A 16,533-nucleotide genomic window follows, 5' to 3' on the forward strand; every position below is an offset into this window, starting at 1 on the left:
TTCTGAAGGCCCTGGCTGAGTCTCTGCCTCTGGCACCACATCCTCTTCAGCCTCCTCACTGTCCGACGTGAGCACCAGCTGCGCAGGCTGCTGGCACGACCCCACACCAGCCTCCTCGTTGGGATCAGCCACGATCCGCGCAGGCCATTGGCGACAACAGGTAATAACTCCTTGGGCCTACGTCACAACAGAAATATTGCCTTTCCTATCTCTCCTAAACCATGAAAATATTGCATCCCTTATAGATAAAAAATAAACCAGTCTCTCCTATAATAGCATTACTATTCCTCAATAGAGGGTGTGAAGGTAAAAATATAGTTTGATAAGATATACAGAAAATGAATGCATACATTCCTGCCATTGCTTTCAAACTATGTTTGGCATCTGGGAGTTTCCTTATATCTTTATATTTTAATATATAATTAAATATAATTTTAATATTTAATTTTAAACTTGAATCTCCTCATACCTTTGTAGTAAAAAAGGCAGCGATCCACCAATACAAACCAGCGCTTGTTCCACTGCTTGACTCCAGAGCTGGCCTGTAAAGAGTTGTTGAAAGCAAATAAATGTTGTAATTTGGATACTACATACAGCATAGATTGAAAATGCATCCTGTGAAAAAAAAAAAGGCATGACAGGCTGAGGTCAGACAAAGTAATAGAATTGCTAGGTAGGATAGGACAAGAACTAGTACTCTGAATTTACCATGGAGAACCATCTTCTAGAATAGAATATCTCCCACCCATTTGCTGTGGAAGCAGTATCTAGATTAGTTCTGAAGTTACTTCCTGTGAGAGGGAACACTTTGGTCCCCAGTCTCAGAATGACAAGTCAGAAAGCAATCTCAGCAAACACACACTTGAAAAAGAAGAAATAAGGCGTCTGTGATGTGCAATTTTCTGTAAACATTCCCTCCTTCCCGTAATAGGTAGGTGGACTGAATAGCCTCTCTCCACTATAGAAATTGGATCTTCTCCAATTTCAGTGTATTCATTTTCTTACAGTGAAGCCAAAGCACCCTATGGTGGAACACATCAGAGCTGTCCCTCACATATTGGGGGGAGGGGAGTGTTGCTGGAAAGGATGCTTTGGCCAAACATAAGAGTTCAGCTGTAATGGAAGAGGACATGGAGAACCATGAGCCCACTCTATAGATGGAGATAATAAGGAGCTTATTATCTACCCATTTGTCCTGTTGGACACCCTTATTCTATGTCTCATAGGGTAGTCCAAAGCATGATTTGATCCATTTGGAAACAGATAAGTTCCCTGAGGATGGGCTCCAGCATGAGTACGAAAACTCGGAAGACTAAATCTCTGGTCCGGGTGACTGACCCAGACTGGATCATGCAGACTAAAACTACTTTTACTGACTAATAACTGAATCTTGCAAATCTGATTGTGCCGTACTTCCTCCTTTTTACACTCCAATGAATTAAGGAAACGTATGCTTAAGCCACTTCTGAAAATGATCTCTTTGTTTTGGATTTATACAATATTTTAATCCACTTTTAAATGTTAGGGAATGTTAGCAGTAAATAAAAATTGAATTTTTAAAAAAACCATTAAAAAGGAGAATTGTAGATTTAAGGGAGTCCTTGGCAGAACTAGATAGACTCACATGCTCTTTGGAAAAAGACAGAACCAAAACTGGGGATAAAGCTATCCCCTTCCATAGGAAGCAGCAACAGATCTACTCTAAGGCCTGCCTCCAGTGTGACTGGGAGGGAAATACCTATGACAGTGATGGCTAACCTTTTTGCCATCGTATGCCAAAAGTGGGGGGAGTGCAGGGGGGGTCATGCGCATGCCCACACCCATAATTATGAGTGCACCCTCCCCCACATGCAGATGGGACCTCCCCACTCCCCCCGCTTTTGGCACGCGATGGCACATTGGGCCTGGTAGGCCCATTTATGTCCTCCCCAGGTTCCAGAGGCTTTCTTGGAGCCTGGGGAGGGTGAAAATGGCCTTCCCCACCCCCCAGAGGCCTTCCGGAGGCCGAAAATGGCCTGTTTCCCCGACTTCCGGTGGGACCGGAAGTCCCAAAAATCAGCTGGCCGGCACATGCATGCACGCTGGAGCTGAGCTAGGGCAACGCTTGTGTGCCCACAGATATGGTTCCACATGCCACCTGTGGCATGCGTGCCATAGGTTTGCCATCACGGACCTATGAGAAGGAGCCTTAGCTCCAAAAAAACCAATCCTTTGAAGTCAGGCAGAGATCTTGACCAGTTGCATAACAATCCCAATATTTTTAATCCAAGAATGATACAGTGCATAGCAATCCAAATGGACTGATTCTATCTATCTATCTATCTATCTATCTATCTATCTATCTATCTATCTATCTATCTATCTATCTATCTATCTCTGCCTTTATTACTTCATAGGTAAGTCAAGGTGGTGAACACATATAATTATCTTTCCTCCTCCTATTTTTCCCACAACATAATCTTGTGAGGCGGGTGGTGCTGAGAAGAGTGACTAGCTCAAAGTCACCCAGCTGACTTTCATGCCTAAGGCAGCACTAGAACTCACCGGTGGAATGATCAAATAAGCCAATGACTTTCAAATCATTTTCTTGCTCAATAAGAACTTACGAGAAAAACCAAGTAGTGGGTTAAAAAGCATTTCCTTGACTGTCCTAAAGCATGAAGACTGGACTGTGATGAGAGAAAAATAGGAGAAGCTTGTGCAAAGATGGGCAACCTTTAGCACACCAAATAGCATTTGCTCTAATTTTAGTGGATGAAAGTCATGTTTGGTAGGGCTAAAGATGCTTTAGTGATCATGGCTGTGTTGTCAAATTGGACAGTCCAGAAAAGAACCCAGAAGCCCTCAAATAACTACTTAATTATGTACGTGGGTATGGAACATTTTGTAAAAGAATTCGGCATTAAACTGTGGATCTAATTTACCAACAGAATCAGGAATTGGTTTGGGGACCTTCAAAATGTACTTGCAGCTTAGGGGCTATGAATATCTTCTGAAGTACAGATGGTTTACCTGCTTGAAGAGCCAACCATTCTTGGTCACTGCAGCATTGGGATTCCTCTTCATGGAATTAGAACGTTTTCCAAAAGCAATTCCTTTCCTGGAAGTACGTGATGATGCCTTTGGGAAATAAAACAGAAAGGTTTGGGGCAGGCAAAACAAGCAGTGGGTAATACAATGAAATCCTGCTTAATTATATTAAGTCTGATGGTTGTTGAGTTTTTGCATCATTTATTCTTGTTATATTCTTGTTATATCCTTTATATTAGTTCTAGTTTTGACTTTTTAATTGATTTATATTTTATGAACCACTTAGACTCCTTTGGAACTCTGGGGGTATAAATTTGATAAATAAATATTAGAATATTAGGCACACTGAAAGCAATAAGACATGATTAACTTATCTCTAACTGAGTACCAATGGGTCAATTTTTAAGCATGACTAAATATGGATTAAACTCATAATCTTGGGTACATGCTGGCTATGACATTTGGCCTTAAAAAGATGTCTAATTTTTGTGAAGTAGAATTTTTACATGTGTGCCATTTATGCTAAGATATTTCAATATCAACTAGTTCTCCTTGGACAGTATCAGTGGTGGGTTCCTTCTGGTTCGGCCCGGTTCCCCCGAGCTGGTAGCAGTGACAATTTGACATCACCGAACCGGTTCTGCTGCCCCCGCCCGCCCCAGCCCCTCTGGTTATTCTTACCTTTTATTTGCCCCCACCCCCAATCTATTGCTGCCTCATGAGTCCCAGCTGATCAAAACCTGTTTAAACTCTTGCCGCAGGGCTTCAAAGGGCTGCCCTACAGCTGATCAGTGTTAAAAGGCAGTGTGGTGGTAAACAGTGCCTCCAAAAAGAAATGAGTAGACCAGTGCCTGAAAAAACAAATGAGTAGACCAGTGCCTCCAAAAACAAATGAGTAGACCGGTGCCTCCAAAAACAAATGGGTAGACCGGTACAGCTCTGCAAGCAGTTAAAAGTCTGGTAGACCACTACCTCTGCTAAATCCTAAAGAATTGTCACATGACGATCAAGCCACGCCCACAAAATAAGCCACGCCCACAGAACTGGTAGTAAAAAAAATTAGAACCCACCCCTGGACAGCATGAAGTGAAATATGATTTTAAACTTTGAACAACAATGTGGTAGGTTGTTCTATAGTGCTGTGAATTTCACAGTAGCAGATCAATTACACCTTATTTTTCAGATGGGAAAACTTGACAGCCAGAAGGTTTGGACAATCCTATCAGAACAGAGCCACAAAAAGAAAAATATGCAAGACCACAATGCACAATATAGCAAACATACCCTGCCATTTGGTCGTTCCTGAGGCACCTCTGAAACCATTGTGTGATTAGAGGATTCACTGGTGACTGTTGCCGGCCGCTTGCTACTTGCTTTGCTTGACATGTCAAAGACAGATCTGGGATTGCAGGTGAAGGAGAGGAAAAATACATCATTAACAATCCCAAGAAACTGACTTTGCTTCTTATACTTCCATACCACAAATACATGTCCATGTATTGATCTTAACATTAACTTAAACCAGGAATTCATCAAATCAGACAGAATACAAATCTCCTTTGGGCAAATCCTTGCCCTTTTTTCTCGAGCTAAACTTCTAGACAACTAAGAGACTATTTTCTTTCATTTAATATTTTTCATCCTTAAATTTTATGCTCTATGCTCTTTCATGAACTTCCATTTTATGTCCAATATTGCAAGGCACTAAAAACCACCAACCTTTGCAATCCAAAATGGTTGTTCTCTCCTGGGGTCTGGCCAATCACTGGATGAAGGAAAGTGTTCCGTCTTTCATTATGGCTAAGAAAAAAAAACAAACAGAGAAACAGACAAGGAATTAATGATGTGGATTATATGGAAATGTAATTTGCCTTTGGCTGATAATTAATTAACAGAGAATATGTATTTTTCAAGGTGCATCTCTTTTGCAGCTTCTGTAGTAAGTTGACTATGAGTATATCTTGGAGATGGAAATCAATCTGCCTTGATCCGTTTAGAGGTACCAATCCAGTATACAGACAAGTACTAGCCATTACTTCTATCTGAAATACATTCTCCAGCCTAATCTTCATCCATCAAAAACAATTGTACCTATAGAACATTTCCAGGAAACTGCTGAATTTTGAAAAGATAAACAGCAATAATCATCATCTTCTAGAGTTTTCAGTCTCAGTGGAAATTTTGCTATAATGATCTGACAAAAGCAACATCTAAGCTGATGGCTGCAATGAAACAGACAACTCTACTCATAATACATCAATGTCGACACAAATCATGACTTTGCCATCCAGTATTTTTTTGCCTTACCTAGCTAAAAGTTGTTTACAGGCCCCAGGCTGCTGCACACAAATATCTATCACCACTAACAATAAAGCATTTTTTAAAATAGCTGCTGTTATTTAATTAGAAGCATAATCATTTCATATGATGAGTCCATAGTATATTAAAGTTGTAGGAGAATAATAACACAGTCATGTGTTACTGTTTCAAGCAAGCTCATTAATGAGACATTAGAAACCATGCAGCCTGTTTTTGATAGCTCCTTAAGGATTATCATGGCCACCATTTCTTGGCAGAAATCTAAAAACAATACTTTGAAATTTTCAAATAGCCTTCTGCCAGAAAAATGTTTTGAGAATTGGACTGATCTAAGAGCCTTTTATATATGTCATTTCTCGGTCTTCTCTGGAACTGTATGTAGCTGGCTATTTTAGCATAGAAAGTCGATGCTCTACTGATTCCAGGCTGAGAGATATTAGGCCATTTCTATAGAGTCAACAATTTAAAATGATTACCATTGCATGCAAATGTACAGGAGAAATTTGGGGTTATACCACCTCAAACTCTTCTTCAACTGTAATGGTATATGAGAATGACCTTGAGGAAAAGCCACAGAGCAGGCAACAATCAAATAAGAGGTGGCCGAGTCTACAGTAGGAATGGAGTTGCTTTCAAAAGGGATCCTTCCTAATTTCTTGGAGTGTAAGGGCCAGGTGTAAGAGGAAGATGTACATATTTTCAGACATGCAACATTCTGTTAATGGAACTTTACAACAAATGTAGAGTTAATACTTGTGGGTGTGCTTCTTGTCTGGACTGCCTCACAGGGCTGATATTACATGAAGTAAATAATAGTATGTGCACTGAGTTAATCCACTAAAGAGGCAGCTATAGAATACTTCTCTTTCTGATACATACAGAAGGAAGGGTTCTTAGGGAACATTTAAATAATGAATTCAGAGGCCATAATGGCACAATTGAGAATTTTCCCATTTCAGTATAATGCCTAAATCCATATAATGTGCAGAAAGGCATCAGTTGAGATCCCTACAATGCAATACCTACTCCATGTAAGATTGTGCTTTTACAATTGAGGCGCACTGACTAAAACAAAACTATTAAATTACAGCAGCCAAAACAAATCAAGCCAGCTGTGCTCTGTGATGTGCTTTTCCGGATGCAGATTTTAATTAGAATACATTATGTTATCTTGGCCTGCTGAGCTTTATTAGTTTTATGTTTACAAAAAGCAGGCTGTCATTTCCTACACACATACACACACAAATCCATATCAAAGAAAAGATAAACAAGTTTTTAATGACTTGTGACAGACCAAATTACAGTTTTAACCCCATTTCATGGATTAAATGAACATACAGCATGATCAATCTGGCATGTGAATGGCACTAGTGCAAATGTCTAGCTTTCTTGTCCCAGTGCGCAAAATTTCATATAATTTTATGCAACTTCTTTATTTTACATAGTCTATTCTCTCTGAAGGCCTGGTGTGAATGTTTGAATGGAAACAGCATTGAAGATCTCCAAAACAGGCAGTCCTGCAAAGCTGTTCTGCCCCAGCTATGGATCCCAAAGAATGTAGCACACACAAACTCCGAACAAAACTAGTTTACTTCAAAACACAGTCTTTTGCAAATGTAGGCTGTTAATAAACATGTTCTTAACAACCTGCCAGAAATTCCACAGATATGATAGTGTCTTATTAGACTTGGCAGAAAGCCCAGAAGCCAGGTTTGCAGAGAAAATTCAAAGTCAATGATCAGCGAACGAACGGACGAACACATGTTGTTTCCTGCAGCTTTTTACAAGCTGTGTGCAAACTTAAATAGGCTAAGGGAGTGGCCAATTAGCCCCAAGACTTACTCTCGAGGAGACCTCCTCCTGAGTAATCACTCCTGCCTTTTGGCAGCTCTGCATGCTCGTGCATTGAGAAGAGGCTCCTCCATTTCATCTTCTTCACTTAAAGGAGCCTCTGAAGGTTCTGAAGGCCCTGGCTGAATCCTTGCCTCTGGCACCACATCTTCTTCAGCCTCCTTGCTGTCTGACTCGAGTGCCAGCTGCACAGGCTGCTGGCGCGACACCACACCAGCCTCCTCATCGTTGGGATCAGCAACAATCCGCGCAGGCCGCTGGCGGGCCACAACAAAAGCAGATAGATAAACTACTCCAGAAATTGCACTTGGCCAAGTACAGTGACCATACTGGGCAAAAATGATGTGCACTGTATTGAATGATGAGTTGATCAAGACTGGTTTAAACAGTTTGGTCTGGCCTTCCTTCCCAATAAATATTAAAAACTTGTGAGCAAAACCAAAACTGTAAGAGATGAGGTTGTGGTACGTTCATAAGAACAGAATGACAGAATTTGGATACAGAAAAAAAAATATGGCCAATTTATTCAGACTGTGCTAATTTATATTCTCTAGATAAGCAGCTTGGGAAGAACCTGGCCAGATACAAATGGCTTTTGCTTTTGCTGTAGAGAGTTTCTCTAACTCAGGTTGAAGAATTTACCAAAATCCCCATATTTAAATCAAAGTTTCCATACTTTACCCATTCTTATTAAACGTGGTTTTGCATTCAGGGAAACCTGAACGTTATAAAACAGCCTTTCTATATTGAATTAAACTTGGTGTAAAAAAAATCAACTACAACACTTTCCTCATTTCCCCCCACCCCCAAATTAGCAAATTACCCAAATGCAAAGTCAGCAGAAATTTGAGAGGTTATATAATTGTATAATATATAATTGTAGGAAAAGCATGCTGTCATACTTGAAAGATCAGGTCCACAGGTGCGGGTCTAATTAAACTGATTTATTGTTAATCATGCCTATGCACAAGAATCTTCTCAACTAATAATTAACACCTACTTTGGGTTAGATAAGGGTCAACAGATTTCAAGGGAGGTTGGACCTAGTTCGTTTGTGGCTCGGTAGGGATTCTAGACTGATCCCTCTTTTAACTCTGCTCCCAGGTTATACCACTCCTTCTCCTACCTATGCTTTGTTTTATTAGGATTTTTCATATGGCTTACTTTTCTGCATTAGAAGAGTTTTGAAAATGGATGGCATTTCTTCAACATATATACAACTGTGCATTGGAATGTGCACTGAGATAGATCAAGTAAATCTTTAAATGTTTTCTTACTCCCACCTCCAAGGAAACAACAGCTCTTTTGCACAAGGCTACCAATTCTGAATTGTAAAAACACAGATGACTATGAGATGGTAACAAAGAGGCACAAAAGTTCTGATCCACTGCTGTCATCTAGTATTCACCTGAATTTTATACCCAAATCTTTAGCCCTATTTTAAATAAATCCCAACTTCTTTTCCCAAGCCAGTTCAATACCAAAGGCTATATTTTATCATGACAAGGATGCCAATGTTGGTTCATTCTTGGGATAAGCTTGGGAAGCTTGGATTCACAGAACTATTGTAAAGAAATATTAATTTATTGTGAATAAATTTACATGTGCATGGCCAGACAAATTTTTCCAATGGTAATGAAATAACTTATTAATGGCTTCACCAAGAATCATGTGTTGTCTTTGAGAAATCTTGGACAATTAATGAAAAGCTAGATAACTGGAGAAGGTGTAACATTGTTCATGTTTGGGCCAAAAAGCTGGGCACCAATGCCTCAGAAATTCTAGAGCAAATAATAAAATAATAATAAAGTCATCTATACTATATAAACTTCTTGAAAACAGTTCAGGAATTATCAGAAATCACCAAGAATTTATCACAAATAAATCTTACAGACTATACCCCAACTTTAAATCAAATTATTTCCTTAGTAGATTGTGGGAAATTTATTGAATGAAATATACATTGAATTCAGCAAGGATTTCATAAAGTAACCCATAATGTTTTAATTAGTATGCTATTTAAATGTGGATTGGATGATATAACAAGAAGATATACAAGACCTGAAAACTGTTCTCAATTATCATCAGAATTCTCATTTAACTGGAGAGAGGTATCTGTTCTTTGTATTAAAACATTTCACATAGAAATGGACCAAATCTTTATCAAATTTGAAGGTAACATCTGAGAAGACAGAAATAAGATTTATCTTGATAACTTAGATAAATGGGCTGAAAATAGCAGAGTAATCATATTAGCTATAATTGATTCTAATTAAATGTACATGATATGATGGGAAAACAAAGATTTTATGTTAGACCTCCTCATTAATGTTTGGAGTGCAGTCTCCAGTATGCCACACAGAGACTAAATGTAGCTCTCAACCTAGAAAAAGTTGTATTCTAATCATGACTACAGACTTTTAAAAAAAAATCTCACTGGCTGATTACTTTCATTCACATCCCACACACTTAGAAAATCCTCACATCCACTGATGACTGGTGACATGAGCTGCCATCCTTCTTTGTGATCCAATTTGGGATTATTTCTCAGATGACATCTTTGAATACCCCCCTCTCCAAAAGGAAATTTGCCATTATTCCAGAGACGTTAGCCAGTATGTATATCCGGGAGTCTTGCCACAATGGCTGGAATATGTCACTGTCCCTTTAACTAGCTGCTTTGCTGTAAAGAAGCAATGCCAAGATCACACATCACTTCTGCAGCATTATGTCAACCTTCAGTTGGCATCTGACCAGTGCTACCTGCTTGCTGGCTTCAGTTTTTCTGCCAGCATTTCTGGGTTCTGTCCAGGGTCCTGATGCTTTTCTTACCATACTGACATCATAGTGAGCTCCCTCCTGCAATCAGCCTGCTGAACCCATAACTAACTTTCTTACTACTACTTCTGACTATAGCCTGATTTTACTGCTATGCACATGAATAAAAAATAAAAAAGGCATGTTTCAGGATTGGGTGTGTATTTGGAATGCCTACTTATTCCATAGACAATGTGTTTATGTCATTCTGACAGAAAATTTGGAGAAATGCTCAGCAAAACCACACTGCCATGCAGAATTCAGAAATAGGTGCAATGCTTTCTAACTTTCTTAAGATAATCAGCAAATTGACTGTTGGCAAAATCCAATATTGTGCTCATCTTCTATATTTTAAATTTAGTTCTGGATTATCTTGATGTTTATTTGTAGTGGTGTTTGAAAAATAATGAAGGATCAAGAGAGAGAATTTATTTATAATGTTAACTTTTTCTACTGCATACGATCTTGCAATTGTGTGGTAAATTGACTTCATAAACTGTACGTTATTAATGGAAGCAACCATCAGAAAACATATCCCAAATATAACAGACATCAAACATTTCTCTCAATGAGGATACTTTTTTGTGAAAAAAAAATATTATGATCAATTTCTTATCTGAGAACAACAATAAACAAATATGGCTGCAATCTTTGGGTCATTAAAGTGTCTGTCCTTGTTTTTAGCTATGTTAGTATGAAGGAGGATGGGCCATTATATGAGAAAAGCTCTAGATAGAGTCAAGATTTCAGAAAAGCTGAATTGTGGAAACCTAGACTATTGTGGATAGAAGGATAGAAGGCTTGATGTTCCATTTGAAATTTGAAGTAGGTGGTTATATGTTTGCATAAACTGGCAATGAAGAGGAACTCATTCCTCAATATGTTTTTAATGGTGCCAGTTGTAACAGATGTGTCACTAAAAGAGAGAAACTTCAGATATATCATATATCATTTTCTAATTTTCTGAGAATGGAGTTGGAGTAGAGGGAGGATGCACACTAGGGCAGGCACATCAACGCTAGCAAAAATTGCATTCCAGATAAGAAAATGATAATGCTGAAAAACATTTCAGTAAAAAGGAAACTATTATCTTCTGGAGGGTTTCAGGATCTTAAATATGATCTATCTATTTTGGCATCTTCATACAGTTTACTTATTATTAAAAGATATTTGCAATGTAGGCCAGAATGCCCACATCAGAATTAAGATCTGCAAATAAGAACCAAGGCCAAGTTTTATGGAGATAGTATTCTCCATTTTACTCTCAAGAACTGAAGATGAAGAAACAACAAGCAGCTTTGCTAAGGAAAACAAATAATCTGTTTTAAGACGTCTACTACTTTTCAAACCAATTTCACAAATATAACCTTGCATATTATCTGTCTCTCCATGCATAATTTGCTGAATAAGTTAATCAGTATAACTTTTAGGTTTGTGTGGCAACTGGAAATAGATCCAAGCACTGTAAATGACATTAACACTAGAGAACGTGTTGTTACTGTATTGGGTCAACACTATGTTAAAGTTTTAAGTTAAGCCTAAATCACCAAACTATGTGAAATTTCACCTGAACGTATGAAATAGCCTCAGCAGAATTTTCTTTAAAAAAATCCACAGCATTCTAGGATTTTACTGCTTATTTCTTCATATCAACTCAGTAGCATTAAAAAATGAACAACAATATTTCTAAGGATGACAATATAATTTGAAATAGAAGTAAATCCCTTCTTTGAGACACATCAAGCTAAGAGAATGCTTCCCACAGAAAGACAGATATAAACTTTTTTTTATTATAACAATTGGGTTGCGTGTTTGAATTGAATTACCCAATTCAAGAATCTGAGCAAAAAACAGGATTTGTATCTATAAACAGGATCTTCCACACCCAGCCAAATGTCAAGTCAGAAGCTCCTATTTAATCCAACTCACTCCAATGCATCACAGTGCTCTACATGGTATCTAACATTGCATTTACTCATATTCATCCTTTATCCTACTTTCCATGACCTTCCTGATTCTCTCTCTCCCTGCACTTTTTCCAGTGTTAAAACTTAAATGAGAAGAAAGTCCTTGGAGCAAAAATCAGAGTCATCATAGTATTAGATTACTGCCTCTTTGCACCAGGGCTTTCACATGTAATGAAACCATTCTTAGCAACACTGGAGAATGCCTTCAATGTGCATTTGCCTGCCCTTTTTATTTTAACATAACAATTGAAGCTGTACCCTCCTTCTTAAGGCGTTTAAGGTGGGAAAAGTCTCAATCTGAGTATAAGTTGCCCAGTTTCTGAGGAAATTAACTTTCTTGGAGTTATCCTGTTATTTATGGACAGATATTGCCTCTGGGGCTCTACAGTACTTAGTTACTGATCTGCTTTCATGTCAGTCTTTATACAGAAGAGTTCTTTAATCAATTCAGCCAGAAGCAGGTCTGCCTTTATTGTGAAACTCTGCTCCTCTTTCCTTCAGCATCCTTTGTAGTTGTGTGTGGTTTCTGCAGCTCTTGCTGGCATTCCTCCAATCTCTCCTTCCCCCCCACCCCCATTTCAGCTTTCAGGGTTCAGCACTAGCACAAGAAAGACAACTTCCCCTGAATCTCTTAAATGTTTCCTTAGAAGCAGTTGCCTTGCCTGGTCCTGTTCCACAAACTCCTGAGTTAAACCATCTGCTATCCTGAGCACTGCAATGCAGCAGCCACTGACAAAAATGAAGTTCCCCAAAAGCCACAAGATGAAATATATAACTCCCTGCCCCCCCAAAAAAAAACAAGCAGAAAGAGCAAGGCCATGAACTGCCACCCTTCCCCCAACACTTTAGAGCATCACTTGGCAAGTCCTACCTGACGCGACGATCTGCTCGAAACTTAAGCATGGTGGTAAATCTCAGCTGCAATTCTCACTTAAAACCATGTCCCTCGAAGGTGGGTGAAAGGAAAGGAGAGGGAAGTCCTCCCAGAGCATAACTAGTTCCTCTAGGGCATTGGGAAATAAGCCCTAGTGGAAACTCTGGCACTGGCAAAGGTATGTAGTGCTTCTATAGCTCTGCCTCCTCCTTCAACTTCTCTGTTTCTCTGGAATTCAGGAAAGAAAGCAGCTCATCGCTGCTTTTCTGATCTGATTTCTGGGCAGGCGAGAGACAGTGTGTGAGTGAGTGAGAGAGAGAGAGAGAGAGAGAGAAAGAGAGAGAGAGAGATGGAAAGAAGGAGAGGCAGCTGCTCTCTCCCTCTCTTGAGGCACCAGGGTCTATCTAGCCTAGTCCAGCCTCATCATTCAAACAATGCTTTCAGCCTTGCATGCAGCAATCACAGCAGCCGGCAGGCATGGCAAAGGCAGGAAGGGTGGGGGAGATATTGCAAACTCGATTCTCCCAAGGAGAGAAAGTTGAAGGGTATATGGACACTGGCATACATCCAAATGCTAACACACAAATATATACACATATTCACCCACGTCCACAAATACACACTCACGCCAGGTGCAGCAGGAGATTAATTGTGTTTTAACCTGGCTACAGTCTTTCAGGAACAAGGGCTTTTTATAAGATTGAAGGTGAAACAAATGAGATATTGGCATTTCCTGGAGTGACAAAGACTTTTAGGATACCCAAAAGGTTCCATGGGCTTCCATAAGTACTGTAAGAAAATAAAGGCTGAAAGATTCCATACAAATTTCACCTTTACAAATATATAACAGATTTTTCTTTCAATTTTTTATACAGAGACAATTTTCTCTGTCCTCTTTCTCTACTCCATTTCATTTCTTCAAGTTGTCCTATTTCACTGGGTTTTTTTTCCTTCTTTTTTTGGTCAAGTTGTCATTTTTTCCCCCTTAAACCATTTTCCATGTCAATTTGAACATACTTAAATTAGAATTGCACACACGTAAAGTCACTGGGAGTCAGGTGGCATACAAATTTAATAAATTATGGCTGGTCACATAGTCAGCCATTGTCATGAAACAGGGTTTGGCATTTTTATCCACCTATCAAGTCCTTCCCAAGGACCTGGAATAGGCAGATGTTGTTTGATGATGTAAACTATTTCAAGTAATGCTGCCTTTTATAATTGATTGATGATTTTGTCAATTCTGATGATATACTAGTGGCCTTCCAGATGTTTTGGGATTAGCATCCCAGGTCCCATATGACCCAGTTGTTGTTTTTTCCAGGGCTCTAAGTCTGGAGAGAGAAAACTAATAAAGTATTCCTGTTACAGCTTTCAAGACTGGTTCTTTCCAATATCAAGAAAACTGGGCTGCGCTCACTGCCACTCATGCCTTCATGGCCTCCTGTCTGGACTGCTGTAATATACTTTAATATGGGGTTGCCCTTGAAGAGCATTTGGAAGCTTTAATGATGCAGAATGGGTAATAATGCAAACCATGACTCCGAGAAGTGCATTAGTTTTTTGTATGCAATTGAAAAGGCTGGTTGTCAAAGCCTTTCATAGCATGGGACCAAGTTAGTACAGGACCATCTCTCCCTTGTTGTTCCTAACCATCTGATACAGTCCATCAGGATGGGCTGTAGCCATCAGATCCCATCAACTAAGGAATACCTGCTGTTAAAGCCCAAAGTTGAATGCTTTCTCCATCATGTCCAACCTTGGGAATACCCCCCCCCCCAAGATTAGATTGATTTTGCTGGCCTTGATTTTGTGTCTGGGCCTGGAATCCTGAGTGTTTAAAGGATGTTGATGATTAATGTTTATTTCTCTTAGCTGCTGTGTGGTTTGATTTTTGTAATAGCTTTTTTTGTTAAAATCGCTTGCCACACAGACTGACTTGTGGAAATGGGTAACTATATAAATTTAGAGAAAGAAAGAAAGAAAGAAAGAAAGAAAGAAAGAAAGAAAGGAAGGAAGGAAGGAAGGAAGGAAGGAAGGAAGGAAGGAAGGAAGGAAGGAAGTAACTACTTTGAAGTAATACTTCAAAGATCTTCTAATGGAGGACTAAAATGCAGGGTATTCAGAAACTTCCCCTCCATCACACTTCAGAGTTTGACTTAACTGCTAATCTTTCCTTCTTATTACATGCAGTTGAGAAGAAATATGGGGAGAATTAGAAAGATTTATACATTTTATTTTCATTGTTAATGTGTGTCCTAAAGAGACAGAATTTAAACTCCTATCTCATGAGGCTTTAATCCCAGTTCTTCAGAAATATACACATTGATGATGGTTTACCAATATATGCAAACTCATATGTATGCAATATTAACAACCATGCATCAATTGCAAGAGCAGTGTTTCTATTTGTTAGATGAAAAACAAATCTATTATATTCATATGATAGGTGTGGCTAATAGATAGCTATTATCAACAATACTCATGTTCATATATTACATTAAACTGTAAACCACAGTTTACAAATCACTTAACTAAACCTAGCATTCTATCTTAATGCTTGCCAAACCAAGCAACCACTTCAGGCCCTAAGTGGTATACTTGCTTTAGATGAGCATGTTATGGGAACATGGTCATTGTGATTTGTAAATCATTGTTTATGTTCATTTTTGGTGTGTGAACATAACTGTAATGGTAGTCTTTAGTTTATTGTGATGTTAATTAGCTTCAGGCTTGTACACTCCCCAATCCTCTCAATTTTTCTAGAGTATATTTACAACACTTTTAATATAATCATAACAATTTTAAATGGGAAAAAATAAGATAATGCTTAGAACAAACTAAACAACAAAAAATTGACCCTGCTCCTTGAAAGTCTACTTTTTTTAAACCTTTATTCAGAAACCAACAAATGTTTATTCAAAACTCAACATACAGCACCTAGCAACCCATTGTTTCAAACTACATACAGATTCATCCTTGTATATGTTCTACTCTTCTATGAAAAGTTTTAGCTTAAAATTTCACAGTTCTTGATATCTTATTATATGTAGTGCATAGTACATATGGACTACCTATGCATCTTCAACACACAAGTTGATCTGGTCACATTAATAATTCTACTGATATCAAGTCAAATATTATAATATTAGGATAAGACCAAACCATGCAGGTTGATGTTCAACATCCTAAATTGCATCTCCAACAGCAAGCTTGACTGTAATACTGATGTAACTTATTTTTAGGGATCCAAACTTAATGCCTTGCTTCTTGCCCCATGCTCAGCCATATGCCGCTTAAATATGATTTATTGAATTAACTACAACTGACTATCCACCCAATCCAAAACCACATTAAGGCTCTGTGAACCTTGTTAGTTATAAACTATAAGATGTGAAAAACGTAAATGCGTCCCTTGAGTAGGTTCTGACTTGCTTTTAAGTACCATTAACAGCCCTTTAAATTCTTTCAACTGAGTCTCTTCTAATCTTTCACTACTGACCTATCTTATTTCTTAGTCTCTCTCTTCTCTGACTCTTCTTGGTGCAACATTATTTTGAACATTTTCAGCCAGGACTTTGGAAGGGATGAGATTGAGAGTTCTGCTACTTCTGTGCTGGTGGCATAGAAGTCACTCATTTAAATGCGATAGGAAGGTCAATCAAGGCTGAGGAA

The 16,533-nt window shown here is 38.6% G+C and overlaps 1 protein-coding gene across 4 annotated transcripts in view; it reads right to left on the minus strand.

Annotated features, from left to right (window-relative positions):
* PLEKHA6 (pleckstrin homology domain containing A6) overlaps positions 1-16,533 on the minus strand; it is a 233,829-nt gene that overhangs the window by 61,958 nt on the left and 155,338 nt on the right. For all 4 annotated transcript variants that reach the window (XM_070941535.1, XM_070941534.1, XM_070941533.1 and 1 more), the window contains exons 2-5: positions 4,750-4,830; positions 4,315-4,429; positions 3,013-3,120; positions 470-542 (exon numbers count right to left, since the gene is read on the minus strand). In XM_070941535.1, the coding sequence (XP_070797636.1) occupies positions 470-542; positions 3,013-3,120; positions 4,315-4,416 (283 nt within the window). In that variant the 5' untranslated portion in view covers positions 4,417-4,429; positions 4,750-4,830. The remainder of the gene's footprint in view (positions 1-469; positions 543-3,012; positions 3,121-4,314; positions 4,430-4,749; positions 4,831-16,533) is intronic.

The sequence above is a fragment of the Pituophis catenifer genome, unplaced genomic scaffold (assembly GCF_029215685.1).
Source record: "Pituophis catenifer annectens isolate HBS135680 unplaced genomic scaffold, rPitCat1.0.hap2 SCAF_3, whole genome shotgun sequence".
NCBI lineage: Eukaryota > Metazoa > Chordata > Lepidosauria > Squamata > Colubridae > Pituophis > Pituophis catenifer.